Source organism: Cygnus atratus, chromosome 5, assembly GCF_013377495.2.
Source record: "Cygnus atratus isolate AKBS03 ecotype Queensland, Australia chromosome 5, CAtr_DNAZoo_HiC_assembly, whole genome shotgun sequence".
Taxonomy (NCBI): Eukaryota; Metazoa; Chordata; class Aves; order Anseriformes; family Anatidae; genus Cygnus; species Cygnus atratus.
Window position 1 is genome coordinate 39198380 of NC_066366.1, and position 19842 is coordinate 39218221.

Here is a 19842-nt window from a genome sequence, read left to right on the forward strand (position 1 = left end):
AAGGAGCTTTCTGCTACTCACTTCCTTACAGTATTTGGCATTCTTTGTGGTCTGAAGGTCAAAAAAACCCTTTATGGAACAAGAAACATGTCTATGATCTGGACACAAGAGAGATGTCAGCTACATGCAAGGAGCAGCTCGTGTACAAACTCTGAAGCATTAACATGAATCTTTAAACAATAAACCCGCTATTCTCATTCTTAAGATTCCCCCACACACTTTTAAACTTCAAACTGGTCAGTCTCCTATCACCAACTGTTCCCCAGGCTCAAGGGAATGCCTGCTCTTGCCATCTCTAAGGCAAGGCAAGCAATATAGGCATAGAAAATCCACAGTTGCACGGCAAGTAATTGTGCAGGTCGGTAGTGTACACAAGTCTTCATGAGGATGCAATATAAGCTAGCACAGACATATGGAGAGAAAAGTTGCTGAAGCAGCAAACCTCATCTTTCAGTTTTTCCTGCCCTCTTCACCCCCAGACTTGTGCTCTACGCTGTTTCCTCAGAGTACGGCATACTCCCTGCAATGGAGGTACAGACCTGAAAGCCAACAACCTGATAAAGAGACCACTGCCAAGAATAGTAAGGATGCTTTACAGAAGCTGCTGGTCAGCCAAGAGCGGTGAGATTTTACACTGACAGAATAAAGATCCTAATTAAAGAACCATACTTACAGAACAATTTATACACACACTTGCATCACTCCTCACACACCAAACACTTGCATCGGTCAAAGACCAGATAGCACAGTGGCCGCAGCTCCTGAAAATGCTCGTCAGGGTACTTTGTGGTACTTGTGCCGAAACCAAGTTCTGCTGTATTCTCTCCAGCAACATGTCCTAGTAAATGAATGGGGAAGGTGGCAGAGCAGTGTAATCAAAAAGCAGATGTCAGAAGCTCAACATACTTTGAAAAATGTGTCATTTTATTTGTACACTTCGAAAGTTGTACATAGAAACTTATAATACAGTCCTGTAAATTTACTCATTGCTAGAACTGCCAAGTAGAGGGGAAGATATTTATTGATTGATCATCAAGAAGTTAGAGGGGAATAAACAAAAAACACAGAAAATTAAAAAAGTTATGGAACTTTTTTTTTTGTTTTTAATCCCCAGTACAAATTTTATAAATACAAAACAAATTCACAAATTACTTTGAATGCTAAATAAATATCTACTTAATAAACTCAGACTGAATACCTCCAGCCAGCACTGGTACAGTACTTAAAAGATATGCAATTGTACTCATTCATGTGTAGTGTTGAGAAGATATGCTCAAACAAGTTTTAAACATGCACAGTTTCTTCAACTGTGCTACAGCAGAAGATTTTATCTGAGTTGATAAAGCCCTCAATACCACAGCTCCTACAAAATCTAGAGGATGAAACAAGTCATTTGGTGCAGGAAAAAACAATGCATTTCTGGAAGATATTTGGACACATGAATGTATTAAAAATGTACAAAACCTCTGTAAACCAGTACTGTACCCAGTACATCTATCAAAATTATTAGACACTGAATAAAACTGTAGCAAAGGTAATCTTTCCTACGTTCTCCTGAGTGCTTAATATTACATTGAGAATATAGTGCAGGCCACACTTCAAGGTGGTTAAACAGTTGTTATTGCTTTATACAGGTATGATGACTGCATGATTTAACATTTCATTTTAATGAATTTAACAGATTCCCTCAAAAAATCCTTTGGAAGGCAGAGGTTAGATTCGTGACTTCTTTGCCACAGGAGCGGCATGGTCCACATTACCAGATGTGATAGGAAGTCCAAGCTTTTGAGCCTGAATGTGGAAGAAAGCCTGAAGTCTAGTTCCAGCTTTTGCTTCACTTGTGTTACGAGGGTTGTATTCAAAGCAGTTTGAAAACATCAGCTCAATGTCTTCAATGAACTCCGCTAGTAAATAAAAAGTAAATAAGTGAACTTAGGGTGTCTCATGTCATCAAATGGCAGTATAATAAAGGAGTATGACACCGCTGAATGAGTGCGGAGTTGCTACCCTAAAGATATTTTTACACATGCATCAAGTATATTACCATGTATTAGTGAAGAGCCACGTAAACATTTCTTAAATTCCTCTGATAATCAATGGAGAGAATACAGAACAAGGAACAACTGAAACTTTTCTAAGTATTTAATCAGTGTCACACACACTGACATCAAAGGCTTGAGAAATTACCTGGATTATCTCAGATGCTCATTTCTTACCATGTACTTTGGTAGTAAAAAGCATTTTTAAATAAGATTTGTTGAACATGAATCATGTTATTTCAAAAAAACAGATTTCAGATGCCAACACAGCTCTATTTTAGGATAATTTATTTTAAAGAGAGAAGAGGGTTTGTTACTTTTATTGATACTTACATGCAAGCTTGTATTCACATTTATTCACCTTTTCACGGATTATATTTAAGGCAATAGGTTTTTTGATGATATCATAGTAGTCTGGTACCTTTAAAAAAGAAGAATTTTATTCATACAAAAAACAACAGAAGCTTAAAATTCTACTTAGGTAAAAAAAGGAAGTCCTGCATTAGCAGAAAGCATTTTGGTTTTGTTTTTGAACAAACAGAGGAGTCCCAAGCAACAACCTACATTTCCTGAGATGAGTGTCAGTTTGTGGGTATTGCTTTTCCATTTTTGTACATCATTAAAGTAGCAGACCACAGCAAACATCAGCCAGCAACTTAACAAATAAATCTAATCCTAAATGCCCTGTGAACGACTGCAGGAAATAAAATTACATGAGCAGATAAGCATTAGGGTGTTACAGCTACTCTGATCAGTTGAGAGCAAAAGTTTTCCAAGATTTAAAGATGTTTCACTTTCCTGTAACGTAATATTAAAGGCTCCTTAATAACGAGTAATGGCCATTTTTACTCCACTGCTGTTCACCTTTTTGCAGTGTTCCTTGAAATTCCATTTAGTTATGTTGAAAGGAAGGTAGTGAACTTTCTGTAGCAAGCAGGATGCAGTGTGCAAGTACCAGAGATAGTGCCACTCAGAACAGTGTTTGTGTGATAAATGTTAGAGGAGAAAAAAGACTGCTTAACCGTTAAGGGTACTGATCACTTGGATGACAGGTTTTGAGGTCCAAGTAAGCACCAACGTATGGGTGCTTTCTTCTCACCCAGAGTAAGAGAAAAAGTGCTACTTTTTAAAAGCACAATCTGCTCTAAATATTGCTTTCTTGCAAGAAATACCCCTGTGCACCATTATACATGTTCAAAAACCAAAGTTCTTTATTATTGCCTGAAACTTTACTGTATCAAATACAACCTGCAAATGAACCTAGAAGAATTAGCAGAGAAACAGCATTAGATCAAATTCTTCATTCTTTTCACTTTCAAAGTGCTGTTTACATAAACAAAAAAAAAATGTAATTTTCTCTTTCTTGCATAATGAAGAAAATTTGGGACACTCAGGTATGGATTTTTCTTTCTGAACTGTACAGACTGTCCTTCAGTGATTTATTTGTGCAAACCTGAATGCACTGAACTCTCATAGTTTATTCTCAGGATCTGAATTAAGCTGAGTTCTCCATCCATCCTCCTTAAGAAGCTTCCTTGCATTCACCAGACTTAAGCTTCCCAAAGAAATTCCACTGCTCTAGTAGCCAGATGCTCGTCCTGAAATCATTCATTCAAAACTCCTCTCCTCCTCCTCTTCATTTACCACTGCTAATTTTAAAAAAGCACTTAAACACTGAGCTCTAACTCCTGCAAGACGACTATTACTGCTGTCTGTGCAGAGTTGCCAGAGTTGCTCCAGAGGGACTGAAGAGGACTGGCACTTTGTTACTGAAGAATAAATACAGCAGTGTCTTACAACTGACAAGCTAGTGCAGCCTGCAGAAAACCAGACATGCTTTGGGAACTTTTACTGAAACAAGTCTCTAAAGCAGTACTAAGGATACCTACTTTACCATCAGGCGTTTTATAATCTACATCAGGAGAAAATTAAATTAAGAACTCAGCTAAGAAGTCACCTTATTACTGCATCACAACTAACATCAGAATGAAGCTGTTCTTACCTTGTTATTTTATTGCAGATCTGTTCTGAAAATACCCTTGCTTAAATTGAAGATCAATTGAACTAATTAATAACCATACACTTACCTTTATCAGTCCACTGCTCTATTTTTTTTTTTCCATATCAAAGCATTTCAGTTATACACACTTGATGCCAAGCATATTTAAAATTTGCATAATACCACGTCATTTGGAAAACCTAGTTCTGGCACCAAATATTTGAGCTGAAGTGTGAGAATTCTCCCAAATCCCACTGTATTCTCCTGTTGGGTAGTACTATAAAGTCCAAGTTTTACTGACAACAAACAGGATTCTCTAATGTTATCATTCCCTCCACAGTTCTATCAGTTACCTGGATTTTGGAAACCAGTTTCATGAAAGGCCAGCTGTCATCATGTCGTACCAGTTCCACTACAAGTTGTTCAAAAGCTGAGAGTTCATGAACTCCCCCTTGACGTCCTGAACTTCTCCTGTTCAATGAGGTTTGAGGAGATGATTCTGGGGAGGAAAAAAACAAAAACATCCCGCCAGATGAAAATAAAAGCCTGACGTAAAAATCAAAAGAAAGTGAAACACCATTATCTTATTCTAAAAGAAAACAAACAAAAAACAGATAGTACAAGGTACAGATGGTTAGAAGATGCAACGTCAAGCAGAGTTTTCAGTTCCTGCCCTTTGAGCCCCTGTATCTTGTGAGCTGGAGGTAAGACAGATTTTTCTTTTTGCTTGGCTGTCTCATCCTACACCCTACTCACAGCCAGCATGGGTAGATTCCAAGAACAGCTACATTACACTGAGAAGAGAGAAAAAAGTCAAATTTTAAGCTACAAAAACCTGGAGAGAAACTAAAAGATAAGCAGATATTTTAATCCTTAGACTTCTGTCTAGCACAGTATCATATATTGATTTCAATTCTGTGTTACTGTTTTAATTGGGAAAAAAAATTTACTTAGTGTCCAGTAGCAGTTTCTGGTTCAACTGCTCATAATAAAGTTAACAGCTCCTGCTTTTGGATACCTGAGGTATTAAAACTACTAATGCCATAGTTTAAGGCCACAACTCATGCAGTTTGGCCTCAGGAATTAACAAGACTACAGTTTGTTATTAACCACTAAATGTCTCCTTTGCTACATAAAATGCTACCTTGCCTACATCTGTGTTCTTCACCTGTTCAACTCTTTTTAATAAAAGAAAACTCTAAAAGCTATAAGTAAACATCCGCATGGTTTAAGGCACATATATTTTCTATCTGCTTATTAGTGACTGTTCCATACTGCATGCAAATATGAAAATTCCAACATAGATATGGTAAATCACGTATTCTTTAGATGACTGAAATGTCTTTAAGGTTCCCTCCCATCACTGCAAAAAAAGGGAATGTTTTACTGGAAATGGCAAAGATGCTTTCAGCCACCATTTCTCACTAATTCTAGTCTTTGCTCTACCATGCAGATATTTTAACAAGCAAATGAACTTTGTTTTCATTCCAGATAAACAGATTTCTCTAACCTGTGGATTGTCGTTTCCTGCCTCTTCTCTTGGGTTCGCTAACAGGAAGAGAAAGCTTTGAGGCAGCAACTGGATACTTTCTAACCCGTTCATTTGAGTCTGCAGTATCAACAATTCTAAATCCGACAGAATTGGAAGGACTATTTTCCAGTGTGTTATCAGCACTCTTTCTTCCTCTTCGTCGTCTTCGAGGACTGAGCAATTCCACAAATACATCTGCTTGCAATGAACTTTGGCTCTGACGAGTGGTCCGACTACTCAGTCGTAAAGAAGGCTTCGTCACTGATGGAGGGGCCGATTTTACCTTTCTTAGACCCCTCCTGGTAACTCTAGATGAAGATCCAGTTTGCTTAGGTGTATTCTGCTGACTCCGAGAAGCGTATCTTGCCTGACGGTGGCTGTTCCGACTTGAGAAAGGATTGTTGAGTTTGGCTGCTCTCATTTTTAATGGAAACTTGACCTGTGGTCTTCCTTGCTTTGATGGGCTACAAGAAGTGAATAATTAGATTTATCCTCAAATTCTATTCCCCTCAGTTTTCTAATTCAGCATTTAAAAAAAAAAACGAACAAACATTCAAGGCTGGCAGGCAAGAGACTTTCGCTGATGCATTCACTCAACCACCAGTCTCTTAAATGCTGCTCTGAATTCTTTTAATCAAATATTATGTGCCGCACATACTTTAAGGAAATGCTCAGAATTTTGATCACTGTGGCAGCTTGTGCAATGCAGATGCGTTACCTGGAGCACCATCTATCAGTTTCTTGAAACTGCCTACTTAGTTCTCACAGCAGTTCTAGCTACCATGATTTCTGAACACTGTCAGCTACAGAAATAAATCACGGTTCTAAATAGCTAAATATAAATGTTACACTCTAGTCAAAGTTTATAACTTTTATAAATTCAAGCTTCTCCTGCCATTACAGAAAGATCCCAGAGACAAGTTTACTTATCAAGAAGATACAACTTCTGTCCTACTATTGAATCTCAATTTTTGGAGCTAGATATAGCTTTGCTTCAGTCAATTCAAACAATTGTACTGAACAGACAAAAAGCACTCTCAGATTAGAAGTTTCCTTGAGCATTTTATACTCCTGCTCTGTATCAAATCCACCACTTTCCTGAAATTATCACATTGGATTATTTATGCTTTGTTTTTTTTTTTTTTTTTTTTTTTTCCTTTCTCCTTTTCTTAAGTCTGCTATTGCAGAAGTCCTCAGTCCTTCTAACGTGACACGGGCTCGGATGAATGATCTTGCCTTCCCTACTGTTCTAATACTTACTGTGTGCATGCACCTAGTACCCCAAAATTCAAAATTGGATGAAAGCAACTCCATGTTTTCTCTGGAAAATCTTTACCGTTTGAAGTGCTCTCCACTGTACATTCAAGCAATAGTTGTACAGAACCCCAACCCTGATGGCCATCCCTCATCCACACACCTGATGGTGGAATTTTCGTTCTGAAAAGTGAGTCCAAGTCCAGTGGAGCTAACTTTTGTTAATTTTAAACCCCATTAGTAAGTGCCAAATTCATAACAAGCTTCCCTCCACCCCACCCCCTCACTGGATTTTCAAGACATGTGCTTACACGAACAATTACGCCACCTAATAATCAAGATATTTCAGTAGAAAACCACTTTAATGGGTGCCTGCTTACCTCATCTCTTCATCCTCTTGAGATTCATCATCTTCCTCTTGCTCTTCTTCATAATCCTCTTCTTCACTTTGTCTCACTTCATCATAGTTTGCATCTTCCTCCCCTTCTTCTAGTCGTTCAGCAGTCTCCTCATCACTTTCCACAGATGGTCTCTGTCTGGAGGACAGGCGTCTAGAGCGCTGCTTTGGTCGGCACTCTGGACAAAACCAGTCTCCTTCAGGAATGACCTACAAACAGAAGGAAAAGAGGAAAGCAAGCATTAGTAAGACACTTAGCTGTAAGAACTACTCAAATTTTATGTGAAAAGGAAGGTATTTTTCCTCAGATACCTTAAGCTTGGGCCTGATACAGTAAGTATGATAGCCTCGATCACAGCCATCACACAGCACCATGCTTTCCGCATCACCTTTCTTTCGACACACTTTACAGCGAGCATTGAGGATGGACTTGGACCAGATGACACTTCGATCCAACGTAGAGAGATGAAGGAAGACTTGGGACAAACTGGTAGAAGAAAGAAGTGACTCTCTCCAGCGATCCAAAACTGTTTTATAGGATCGTCCACCATCACTGGCATCTGCCATGAGAGAAGAAGAGAACAAAAAAACAGGATCAAACTTCTTTTTCAAACATATAGGTTGCTCCAGACGATGAAGTAAGGCTTGGTATTTTAAACAGATATGCAATAGCAAACTGGGATAATAATCTGTCTTATCTTTTCAGCACTCAAGTATTTCCTTATTAGTTTTCCAGCTGCTGAAGCTGTAGGATTTTATCTTTCACTATCAATTCAGCTGCAAACTTGCACATAAATAAGACAGAAAACTCTTACTCAGTTGTCAACCTGAAAACCTAATGATTTGCTTCAACTTCAAGAAGTCTTTCTGTATAATTTCTAAGATCAAAATCACACCTTTTCACAATGTTTTCACCTAAATGAACTGCTTGACACTGAACAGAGACTTTGTTGAGGGGGAAAAAAAACACACACCACAAACCACCACCAACCAACCAGCTCAAAGGGCTCTCACACCTTCCCTTGTCCTGTCCTGGTGTAGTTAGCAGAGTGTTTTGCAGCACTCTCCCTGTGCTTCAGTACCTTTATTCCTATCCTGCAGTCTGCCTTCACAGGAACTTGCACGTCAATGTGCTCATCCAGACTGGGTGACTGATCTGATAGAAAAATACCTGTTTTCTTGATATTTTATAAGCAATATAGCACATGGGAAGCTGTGGCACACACCTAGTAGCAAAACAAGTAAGACCCGGGATCCTCTTCAGGTTAGAAATAAATGGTGGGGAGAAGTCATATCACTTTTTCAAACAGGTTTCATTTTCAAGTCCAGGCTACTGAAGTGGTCACACAAATACACATGCAGAATAGCGAAAGGGATGGTACAGAACAGGAATGTGCAGCTGGGAGTTGCAGAAGCAAATGGGTTGTTTGAGGAGCTAAAGAAATGAGAAGGTGTAAGTTACACCCTGCAATGCTGCTGCTAAGTAGTAAGGAAATATGAGTATTGAAAACTATTTCTTGCATTTTAAAGCAAGAAGGTTTAAGAAAAATATAGCAGTACCTTAAATAAGATTTAATAATAGAAGTGTCCAAAGATATCCCTTCTAAAAGTGATATTCCAGTTATTACTGTGTGATCTCTAGCTGATTAATGATGCACCCAAGTATAAAATGCTACCTTGCCTGCTCTACTAGTCACAGTGGGCACAGGAATGGCCTGCAATCCTGCTGTCTGCCAAGTGATTTCTCCTCAGAAACAGGAAGAGAAAAACATCTAACAACAGATAAAATGAAAGAACAAAAATGAGACTAATTGCTCTCCTGGCAAGGCCTTTCTGCCTTCTCATCTACTGTCTGCCAGGATTTGCCAAATCTTGCACACATTTGCGTTAGCAGCAAGCAGCACAGGAGAAACAATGAGCAAAGGCAGAGGATAAACAGGCAGCACGGCTCCCTAAATAAAATTTAGCCACTCCTGAACTGCAAATACAAATAAATCTGTATTTCTCATCATTTCTATTACTTTGTCCTTAAAGTTTCCTTCCTCAAGTTCAGTCTCACTACATATAGTGCACAAGCTCCACTTCGCAGCGCTGCAGTACAGCTCTCAGTGTATTATTTAAAATTCAGTAGGAAGAAAATGACAACTTGTCAGGACACTATACTAGAACTTGAAACCCAATTCAGTTCTCAGTTCTGCCACAGATGACTACTGTAACTCCGGCAAAGATGATTCATCTTATCTGTATGTATAGTTTAGCAAGCATTTCTTTTGCTGACAATGGCAGCTTGAGCATTACCACCTTTATTTTTATTGGCAACTATTTGTACCCTAGATGGTTCACCAATGGAGCTCACCACACAACGCAACAAATATGTGCAGTACAAAACTGCAGTTGCAATACAGAAGGAAATCACTGACCACTACCTGCTTAAACATGCCCTAGCACTGAAAGAAAATGTGCCAAGTGACACCTGCTGTTTCAACCCCCAATTTGGGAAACACAAGTAACGCTTTCTTCTTCCATCCGTCATTTTTGTCATTTATATTGTTAACTCGGAGGGAAAAATGGCCTCTTCCTTTGTGTCTGAGAAGCTCTACATGGCTCAGTGGGATACCCCTCTGCCAGCTAAGCCCTCCAAGCCTTGCTACAATGCAAATGAAGTTGTTTGACAGATCTATGCACTCATCTATCAATAGCTAATTGAGTTCAGGGAAGGGTTTTCCATCTTAGTATTTCTAGAAAGGATATGCAGTTGCACAATGCTGCGAAGTTTAAAAAAAAAGGCATTAAAAAGAAGGGGGGGGAAGGATTATGTGAACATGCAGATTTCTGTCCCAAAGTGATAAAAAGAAAATACAGTTCTTTATCTCTGGGTGCAGATTTTTTTTTTTATTTTAAATCTTTGAGCCGTATTTGTTTTACTTCCAATAAAGCTTAAACCTTTTAAGCATTTATACTGCAATTCCTTCAGCATAAGGAACTGGCTACAGAATTAAAGTGAAAAAATAAATAAAAATTAAGTGCTCTCTAATTCTTAGCAATACGAGTAAACATTTAAAATTTACCATCTCTCTGACTAGTCTTGTCTTCCGCTCTCTTCCTCTTTTTATCCCCCCTGTGGCTTCTTTTATTATCTTCTGCATTACTTAACGTTAAATTCATACAGTTATTTCAAATACATTTTTGAAGTGTGGGGGATATTTTCAAATTAATTTTTATAATCCATATTTGCATAATCTAAAAATGTAACTAGAACAGTTGTTACCACGCATGCATACAGAAGAAGGTAGGCAGGGAAGGGTAAAGAATGCTGTGCGTGGAGTGATTGCATAGCCCAGGATTCACTTTGACTCCACTACGAGCAAAAGGCTTAGACCAAAGGCTTCGTACATTGACCCTCCCTTACCTTTATGTCCATCTCTGGTACGAATGGCTATAGAAGGACCTTACTGAACAAAGGTTTTTCTCTCAGCAAACATGTCTGGTCTGTGCTGCCATGAACATCCTAACACCGCAAAAATATACCTGCTTCATGGTCACAGCCCTCAAGGACTAAGAAAACTAGCTTGTCTGTCCACATGAAATGACCTAGTTATGATAGTTGGGTGAAGGAACCTTCCTGAATATCAGAATGAAGTTACTCTCCCAAGAAGAGACAGAGTAGACCTTTATATGATCCACATGCAAGGTACCTTCTTTGACTGCCTTTTCTGAAGAATAAACAAACAAATCACTGCTGGAAGATGACATGTTATCATGAGGAGGTCTAATTATAAACAGAAAGCAAAAACAACTTTGAGAGTAGAGGAAACAAAAATAATCTGAGTCTAGGAAAAAAGGAATGGAACGTAGATGAGCAAAAACCAGCAAAAAAGATGTATTTTTTATTTTTCTTTTTTTTTTTGTCCCACAAGTGCATGGCAAAAATCCACACTGTATATGACTGTACCTGAAAGATGTTTATTGACTGGAGTCCTGCACTAGTGCAGAAAGCAAGTATTTTTTCTTTGCTGCCTCACTGGACACCAGGGTGACCAAGTCACATCATCTTAAACCTCAGTTTTCACATCTATGTAATAGGAATGGTGAGACTTGCTTCTCCACTACAAAATATTTTGTAATGTAAGAAAAAGCAATTTATACTAAAAAAAGCAAAATCCACAACAAGAATTGTTTGTATTTCTTTCCTCTTTTTTTTTTTTTTTTTTTTTTTAAAACTAACACTTCAGTTTCCATCAAACAGCTTAAGTTTTAGGACAAAAAGTAGTAATGGCTTTATTACATGTTTCAATTCAGGATTTTGCAGGAAAAAACGTGTACTGCAAGCTATACCCTTACCCGCCTTTTTGAGATTCTCCTCAAACATTACTTTGGACTGAAGGAAGAAAAGTTTTCATGGCTGATTCGTAATGAAAGGATTTCTAAAAACACAATTCATAATAAAGAAATGCTTACATTACAATTCACGTCAGGTACTGTTAAATTTTATCACCAAACAACAGAAGATTATCAGTCATCTAGCAGTTCTGCAAGGCAGAGGGTGCTGTTTCTGGGGTTTCTATATCTCCGTTAGCTTTACTATCTTCTGTGTTAGCCTTTTCTTGCTCTTCAACTTTAATATTTTGTATGCACCTCAACTCTAAACTTATCAAAATCACCAGCAAGGCTCTTGGCAGCCTGATAGAGCCTTAGAACAAAAAAGGAGCAAAGAGGAGCAGCTGGTCCTTTTATTACTGTGCTGGGTCCCTTTGTCTGCTCTGCACCCTGGAGGCCACCGGGATAAACTTGCCAGTGACTGCAGTGAATTTCACTACGCTGTCTTTAGTAGTGCAAGCTGTAAATAGAGTGAAAACTAAAAATTGTTAAGTATGGCTCCAATCCCTAATGGGAACAGAGCACACTGTGAAAAGGGGCAGGGGGGATGGGGGAAAGGCAATGCTACAGCGAGGGCAACAACTGAAATAACGGAGACAAAGTAAGGTCTAGGTTGGTTTAAAGCAGAAATGCAATAGTACTCATTTTATCAAATGTGCTCCCCTATCCTGCTACCAAAACAGACCTCTTGCAGACTTGGCATGTTCTTACTTCAGTGGTAATTAAGTCATCTAAAAAAAGATGGGTTTCTCAGGTTTAATATTAAAAACAGATATACAGGCATTTTCTCTAGGGCAAAGTTTCAGTAAGCAGTTGGAATAACTATTAAAAAAATGTTAGAAAAATTGAGCGTACAGACAATAATCCATGTAAGAGCAAGACAATAAGAAGCCTACAAACCATGTGGTTACAAACTAAAAACTAACTTCTGTCCTCGTAGTTATCTTGGCTGTTTCCTAGCGGGGTCAATGAAAGACAGTATCACAGTTCTGTGACAGAGTCAGTCCCAGAGTAAGCAGCTGTATCCACTTTTTATTAGGATGTTTAGTAACACACCTAATGTCACCTTATCTAGGAGAAGAGAGAGCTTGGCCTGTTACATACAAGCAAGTTGCATGCTAAGAAACAGCATTTGCTTTGGTGACATACAAAGTCATTGGTTCCACATAGGGAGTTTAAGCTGAATAGAAGACTTTGCAAATTTTATAATATTTTCTTTTTGTTGTTTTGTTTGTTTTAAACAAATCTGAAACACTGAAGGGCTATATCCAGAAAGGGCTGCATCCACATCTGCTGCTTGACCTCTGGAGTACCTACATTTGCCAGAGACCTCTCTAGTACACAGGTTTCCTCGACTCTGCAGTTTTGCCTTCTGGTCACGTCCAAAAGCTCCCAAATCAGAGCACCCTTCACCTAACTAACTGCCTAGAAGTCAGAAAATTCAGCAAGAAATAGTAGTGTGTTTTAAGCCTTCTTTACTACAGAGCTGTTCAAAGCCGTATCTCCTCAGATCTTGTTTTCATTCAGACTCATCTCCTGGTAAGAGCAGGCTATTAATGCAACCAAAAATATGAGACGCTTGGCACCAAAGGTAGAACAAAGAAAAGGGAACCTGACACTGCAGCTTAATGGGTATGGCAGGTATGGCAGTAAGCCAGCATAGAGCCCGGGATCCCTTCCCACTCCCTGAACTGTGCAGGTTACCCTATACATTACAGTAATCTCAAAGCAGAAGAAATCCCCAGGCAGTATGGTAATATAAATAAAGAGGAGATTTGAGACATGTAGACCATATAAGATTGTTTTCCCTATATACTTTTTTCTGTCACACAGTACAGTATACAGCCTCTAAAGGAAAAGAGGATTACTGAGTTAAAAACAAACAAGAAACTACATCGTCATCAAAAGGTCAGACAAAAACCATGAACCATCATTAGACTATGGCAGAGTTGGGACTACTGAAAAAACAATGCATGAGGATTAAAGTATTGTAAGTTTTTTTGTAGGGACACTTTTCTTTCAGCCCTTTTCATCTAACTCACGATGTCAAATCTATAACCTCCTAATAGCCATTTTTTCCCCTTAAGTGCAGACTTGCACTTAAAGTAAACTTAAGTGAACACAGTAAACTTGCAACTGTCAGCAAAATGCTGTTGCCAAAATACTCAGAGACAGTTTGGAAATGGAGGCTTATACTGCACAATGTATTTACAAATAGCACATGCAGAATGAACATGACAAATGCTAGATGTGCTGTCAATTAACTGCACCACATGCACGGTGTAAGTCCGGTCATAGGGCAGAAAATAAACTACACCATGCCTGGCTTAGAAAGAGAAGACATTTGAATTGACCAAACACTTAACCCAGTAAAACTTTTAAACAGCTGTAGTTTTAGCTACTCCTATGCTTTACCCTTTCATCTCAATCATGTGCTGCATCTTCTTCTTCTAGAGGTAACTGCACCAATAAAAAAAAGCTTGCAGAAGGGACCCCTGCCTGTGTGTCAGATTGTCCGGCGTAAGTCTAGCTCAAACTCATCTTCAGTGGCAAGTGATATTAAGACAGACTCCATGTAGGGGCAGCAGAGATGCAGAAAGTTTTAGGTCGACTGTGCCATGGAGCAATAATGTGAAGTGAAAATGCAGGTTTCATTGTATGAATGTCTTGAACTGCTGCAACAAAAACTGCTGAAGCCGACAGATTTTGTATGCAATCATTAGCAAAGGGAGAATACCATGTGTAATAACAGCTCGTGCTCTGGAATATCCACGTTATGCACTGCACTGGTAACCCTGCTACACTCCCACTACAACGACAGCCAGTCCAGCTGGGGCACAAAGCACAGCTCCTCAGTGTGACATGAGGATGGGAAGCTTGCTGGGACAACTGCCTCAGGAAGGATACGTATCTTCAAGCAAACCTCCAGTATTGAACTGCAAAAGGACTCAGGTAAGGGACCTGAGTGATTAATCACCAGAAAACAGAGCCACAGTATGTGCTTTGGATTCTGTCTCTCACCACTAGAGTACGTCAGAGGGATTCAAGGAAGGAATGTGTGCTAAAGTCAAGCTGTAAGCATGCTTTAATTCTTCTGCAACCCTTTTTTTCCAAGTTTTACAGCACAAAATAAAACCTAAGGACTGGAAAGTTTGCGATGTAAATCATTACTACATTTTATTGTAAATATTCTATTATTGCTAAACAGGTGATCCAGATAAACCAGGACTATTTTTTTCACAGAAATGGTATAAAAAGGAGTGTAAATTTTACAACCTAAAGACGTGCAAAACTCATAGTACAGTTCTGTGATATATTACCTTCAACAGCAGTACTGAATTATGGACTATTCACCCAGAAAGCTCACTCTCTGCTGCCTAAAGGTGCAGCTTATCTCCCAGTGCATCAGTGTAACTGTGAGACCATGTAAACAAGATCACTGAAGTGATCCAAGTTAAATAGGTATGTATTTAAGTAACAACGTATTTTACGCTAATTTTTATGTTCCTTTTTTTTTTAAAACATTTTTCTTTCTGCACATCCTGAACTACAAATATCTCCTCGTGATCTAATGTGTGTTGATTTTTTTTTTTAAACAATGGTACCTAGCAATAGGTTAGCTGTTTTTTCTTTTCCCCAACCTCTCTCTCTAAAACATTTAGTCTCACAAAAGAAGCAAAGACTAAAGAAATCTGACACAAAACCGGAGACATGCAGTTTCAAACCTGAAAGCTTACCAAGAGGTGCTTTGAGAAACCTGCGCTCAATTCCTTGTTCTATCTGGAGCAGTGCAGACGCCAAGTGGTGGACCACATTATTAACTGGCTGAGGAGTACTTGTACTTGTTGATGCAGCACTTGGAGCTTCGGTTTTTAATCCGACAAGTCTAAAATAAAAGCATATTAAGCACATTTTAACATATTTTGAATTCAACACCATGGATATCTGCATGCATCTGTATTCACAGGAGGTTTTTTTCCCTCCACTTAATTTATATGCATAGAATACAGACATGAACAGATACTGCTCAGGTGTGATTAGTCATCCCAGTTCTCAAGTTTGCTAATTAGTCCAGTCAATTGAGATAAATCATCCTTAGGTAAACAAAGATATCTAAATTTCAGGAAACATGGATGCTTGATTTTGCTACAGTTAAGATTTTCAGAAGATTCCACCAGATAATTCCACCAGAAAATGAGAGATTCCTATAAAGAGCAGTTTTAATAATTCTTCCAATAAAAATAAATGAAATAAAACCGCAAAATAATTTTAGAACGTTACATTGAAAAGTCTTAATTTATATTCTCATCTTTTAAGAACTTTTTTAAAATACTAACTCTTCCTGTAAGTTAAAAAGAAAAAATCCCACAGCAATAAAAGAATCATGTTTACATACATAGCAAGTCACTTAAAAATATTTCCAATCTTTTCATTATACAAAGTATCTCTTCAAAAGTTTAGTATAAACAAATGAGCAAACTACATAATTTCAATGATAAAGACGAAAATAAACTAAGCCAGTATTTCAAGTATATGGTTTCTCCTAAGGATTAATATTAGGAGCTTGAGCCTCAGAATATAAGGCACCCAAGATCCTGGCCTCAGCAACTGTGCTGAATAAAACAAAACACGCTGACTTGACAGGGATGTGCTGTGGGTGTTTAAGTTTAAACATTTTATTTTTCATTTATTTTCTTTTAAATTCTCAACCAAGAATTAAGGTAGGTTTGCAATAAAACAGTCTTTGGTCAAAGAAGGCAGCTAAGTAATCATTTCAAAGTGCAGTTAATCTTCTCAACCACAAGAATAAGTATAGTGTAGGAGAGCAACTCAAACTAATGAAATAAAATTCAATTTCTACTTGGGGTTTATCAAAAAATAACTAATTAACACCGTCTGGATTGTGCTTTATTCTGGTGAATGTGCAATGCTTTTGGTTGTCCCTCTTCTTTTTTCACACTTAAAAGCTGTTCATTATATTTTGCAGTCACACATTCAGAGAGCCTGAAAGCAGACAGAAAAAAAAGCTGCATGCTTATTTACATTTCACTAGTCAAACCCCACAGTCTTAATGAGATGTCACTTACTCTGGGTGGATAAAAAGCCCAGCATCAAAAAGAATCTGTCATATGATTGCAGAATCCCATAGTCTGTTTTAATATTCAAGACTTTAATATTAGAGTGGCAACACTTCAGAAACTTTGATGGAATCTGTATCAAGCGCTAAAAATGAAGCAACAAGCTTCTGCCACTGAACTGAGAGCCAGCAATAGAAGCAAGTACCCAGGGTAACTGGAGACAGTCAAATTTTAGCTTCTTGATAAATGAAAACAGTGGCATATTTTTATGTTACAGTTCTCAGGAAGCAAATATCTATAGATTGTGTCATTCATATAACGGAGATGACCCTACGTGTTTTGCATAGAACTGGAGAACTCAGATTCAAAGGAGAGTCTGACAGAAAAGTACTTATTCAGCAAACTGCAATAAAAGGAGAAAAAACAGAACCTTAAAAACTAAATTCCCACACTCAGTATAGTATTCAAGAGTCTATCCAGGAATACTGCCTTCATAAAATAAAAATTTAATTGCAAAAAACCTCACAGAATACATAAGCAAACAGTACATTAGTACTAGAATTGCTTCCAGTGAATCTTCTTTCCCTGCAATATTTTAACATTCACATCCTTTCAAGACACAAGATAATATGTATTATGTAAATTAAGGTATAAGTTTATTTCTGACAAGTATGCAACTTCTGAGAATTAAATATTTACAAGTTTTCACAGAAAAACTTTAGTCACTATGGTTTGATTTACAAACGCTGATTTGGTGAAAGTCTCCCATCTCTCTCAAAAGTTTGTTTAGAAAAAAAGAAAACGCTTTTGTAGTTCCAACGATTTTTTGAGGTTTCATCCCTTTTTTTTTTTAATCTAGGCTGCAGTTTGCTCTATAAAAGGATCATCATTATGAAATTTTAAGGTCGTATTGCAGTTTTGCCACAGTGCCAAAGGCTAATGCAGACCATGGCCTGTTGCACTGATGGTTCTTACCGTGACTCACGGAGAGGTACATAATACATGACTATTACCAACGTTCCTTTTAAACACTCCTACTCTTTCCACAAAGCTTTTATTCTGGTGGTTTTCTCATTTTCCAGAATATTTCTTCCCTGCATTTTAAGTGATTTTTAAATTTGGCACATGTGATTTCATTCTAAAAAGGACATTCACTTTGAGCAGCACAGTACCTGAATGGTAGCACTTGTCAAGCTGGCCTGCAGCTGTCTTTGTTTTATCTGGTAATAGAACTGCGCCATTTACAAGATATAAACCAATGCTAGAATATCACATTTTACAACTCAAAACTTAAAACTTATCTTTTCAAAAATATCAACTCATAGAAATTAAGAGTAAAAACGGTTTGAAGGTGGAAAACCAGAGTACTGTTACAGAACTCACAGAGAAGAGTCATTATTTAAATAGCCGTTCTTACCGGTCTTTCACAATAAACTTATCTTGATCATCAGTTTCCATTTCTTCAGATTCTTCATTCACAGCTTTAATTATACCATTTTCTTTGTTTTCATCATTTAAGAATTCATACCGCCCATGTTCTAAGGCTGCTCTCCAAGACTGTCTGTCTATAACCTGAAGCAAACATACAAATTCTAAGTTTCTGAAGAATCAAAGGCCACAAACTTCTAGTGCCAATTACTGTCTACACTTAATTATATTACATTGTCAGTGAAACCCACAGCATGCAAGAGTTCTCATTTAGGTTACAGACTTGACGGCACCACTGTGCTCCTAGGTGCTCTACAGTTCACAAATACCTTAATAGCCCCCAGTGTTCCTTGGTAGATCCTGTCTTCAATGTCCAAAAGGAAGTCTCTAAGTCTCAGTTCAAGCTGCTTTTCTGCAGAGATGTGGGATGCATCATGAGCATTCTGCATCCTTCCACGTCCTGAAGGAGGTCTAACATCACTTTGAGGTTTGTCTGTAATAATACCAAATAACCATTAGCGAACTTTGCTCCTTCTAATAGCTGGCAGTGGAGGGAGCAATAGGTTGTACAAGGCAGAAAAATCTAAACAACGGTTCAGAACTCCCTTCCTATAGCAACAGTTGTCAATACCAACATCTCCATGCCAACTAAAGCATCTGATCCAGCCAAGCAGAGTATCCTTTTAAGAGAAGACCTGAAGACTAGCATCTGTGCATCCCAACACACGGGATAAGAAATTCTTATCAATTTAAAAGACATTGTTTTGCATTTATCTACTACTTTTATCTACCATGCATGTTTATCAACAACTCTGCTATGAATGCAAGAGGAAAAATCACAAGACAAAGAATAAAGTCACACTTCTGGTATTTTTTTGTATTGCACTATCCTTACTTTGCAGGACAAGCAGAACTCACTTTTCCTTTGTGCATGGATCTTTATCGTAACATTTAAAACATGCACGTGCAATTGTCAAGTCACAGAAACCAACAGAACAAGGTATAGTCCCTTTTTAAAAAATTACTTTGAAACCAAACAGATAAGATGCCACAGGAATGCACTAGACTAACTGTGCCCTCTAATTAGAAGAAAGTGGAGCTAAAAAAAGGAACAAGCCAACAAGATGTATTACGAAAAAAGGAAGAGCCAAACAGCTGATGATGTACTGTCAAATGAAAAGGCCTCTTCAGTGGAGAACCAAACATTTATGCAACAGTTCAGAAGCCACAGGAAAGAGCTCAAAGTATGCACACATCTTAAATTACTGTTTGTAAATCTGCATAGGTGGCAAACATCTCTTCACACGATTTACCTTAAATCCTCCAAATGTAGTGATGAGGAGAACATTCAAGAACTCAGAGGTATTTAATCAAAAGTTACCTTAGAGCTGCTGTTGAGGAAGTACAGGACAAGTTTCTAAGACACTCAAGTGCAGAAATAATTCCCTGTAACTGAACGTAATTATGCAAATATTCTGAAAATGGATACTAGCACACTCCGATGCCTGGATGTGGGAAACATCCTTTTTGGTTTAAGGGAAAAATCAGAAAAGAAACGTCTTTTCTTGAGCAGAACTAATACAGCCGCAATTGGCTTGCAAATAATTGATATGGAAAAGTAATTCCAGCATCCATTTTCTTTCATGCTTTTTCTTTTCTTGTTTTTGTGAGTGGGAAGTGGAAAAAAGAAGAATGGTAGTCTAGAGAATCGCAGAATAGTTCTCAGTTACTTGAATCTG

General features: G+C 38.0%; 1 protein-coding gene across 1 annotated transcript in view; it reads right to left on the reverse strand.

The window, feature by feature from the left end:
* Positions 1-903: 903 nt before the first annotated feature.
* Positions 904-19842, reverse strand: part of BAZ1A (bromodomain adjacent to zinc finger domain 1A) — a 61848-nt gene continuing 42909 nt past the window's right edge. Inside the window, exons 19-27 of the mRNA XM_035539455.2 lie at positions 18433-18596; positions 18093-18247; positions 15335-15483; positions 7533-7780; positions 7204-7430; positions 5549-6033; positions 4392-4537; positions 2373-2460; positions 904-1904 (exon numbers count right to left, since the gene is read on the reverse strand). Of these exons, the coding sequence (XP_035395348.1) occupies positions 1714-1904; positions 2373-2460; positions 4392-4537; positions 5549-6033; positions 7204-7430; positions 7533-7780; positions 15335-15483; positions 18093-18247; positions 18433-18596 (1853 nt within the window). The 3' untranslated portion in view covers positions 904-1713. The remainder of the gene's footprint in view (positions 1905-2372; positions 2461-4391; positions 4538-5548; positions 6034-7203; positions 7431-7532; positions 7781-15334; positions 15484-18092; positions 18248-18432; positions 18597-19842) is intronic.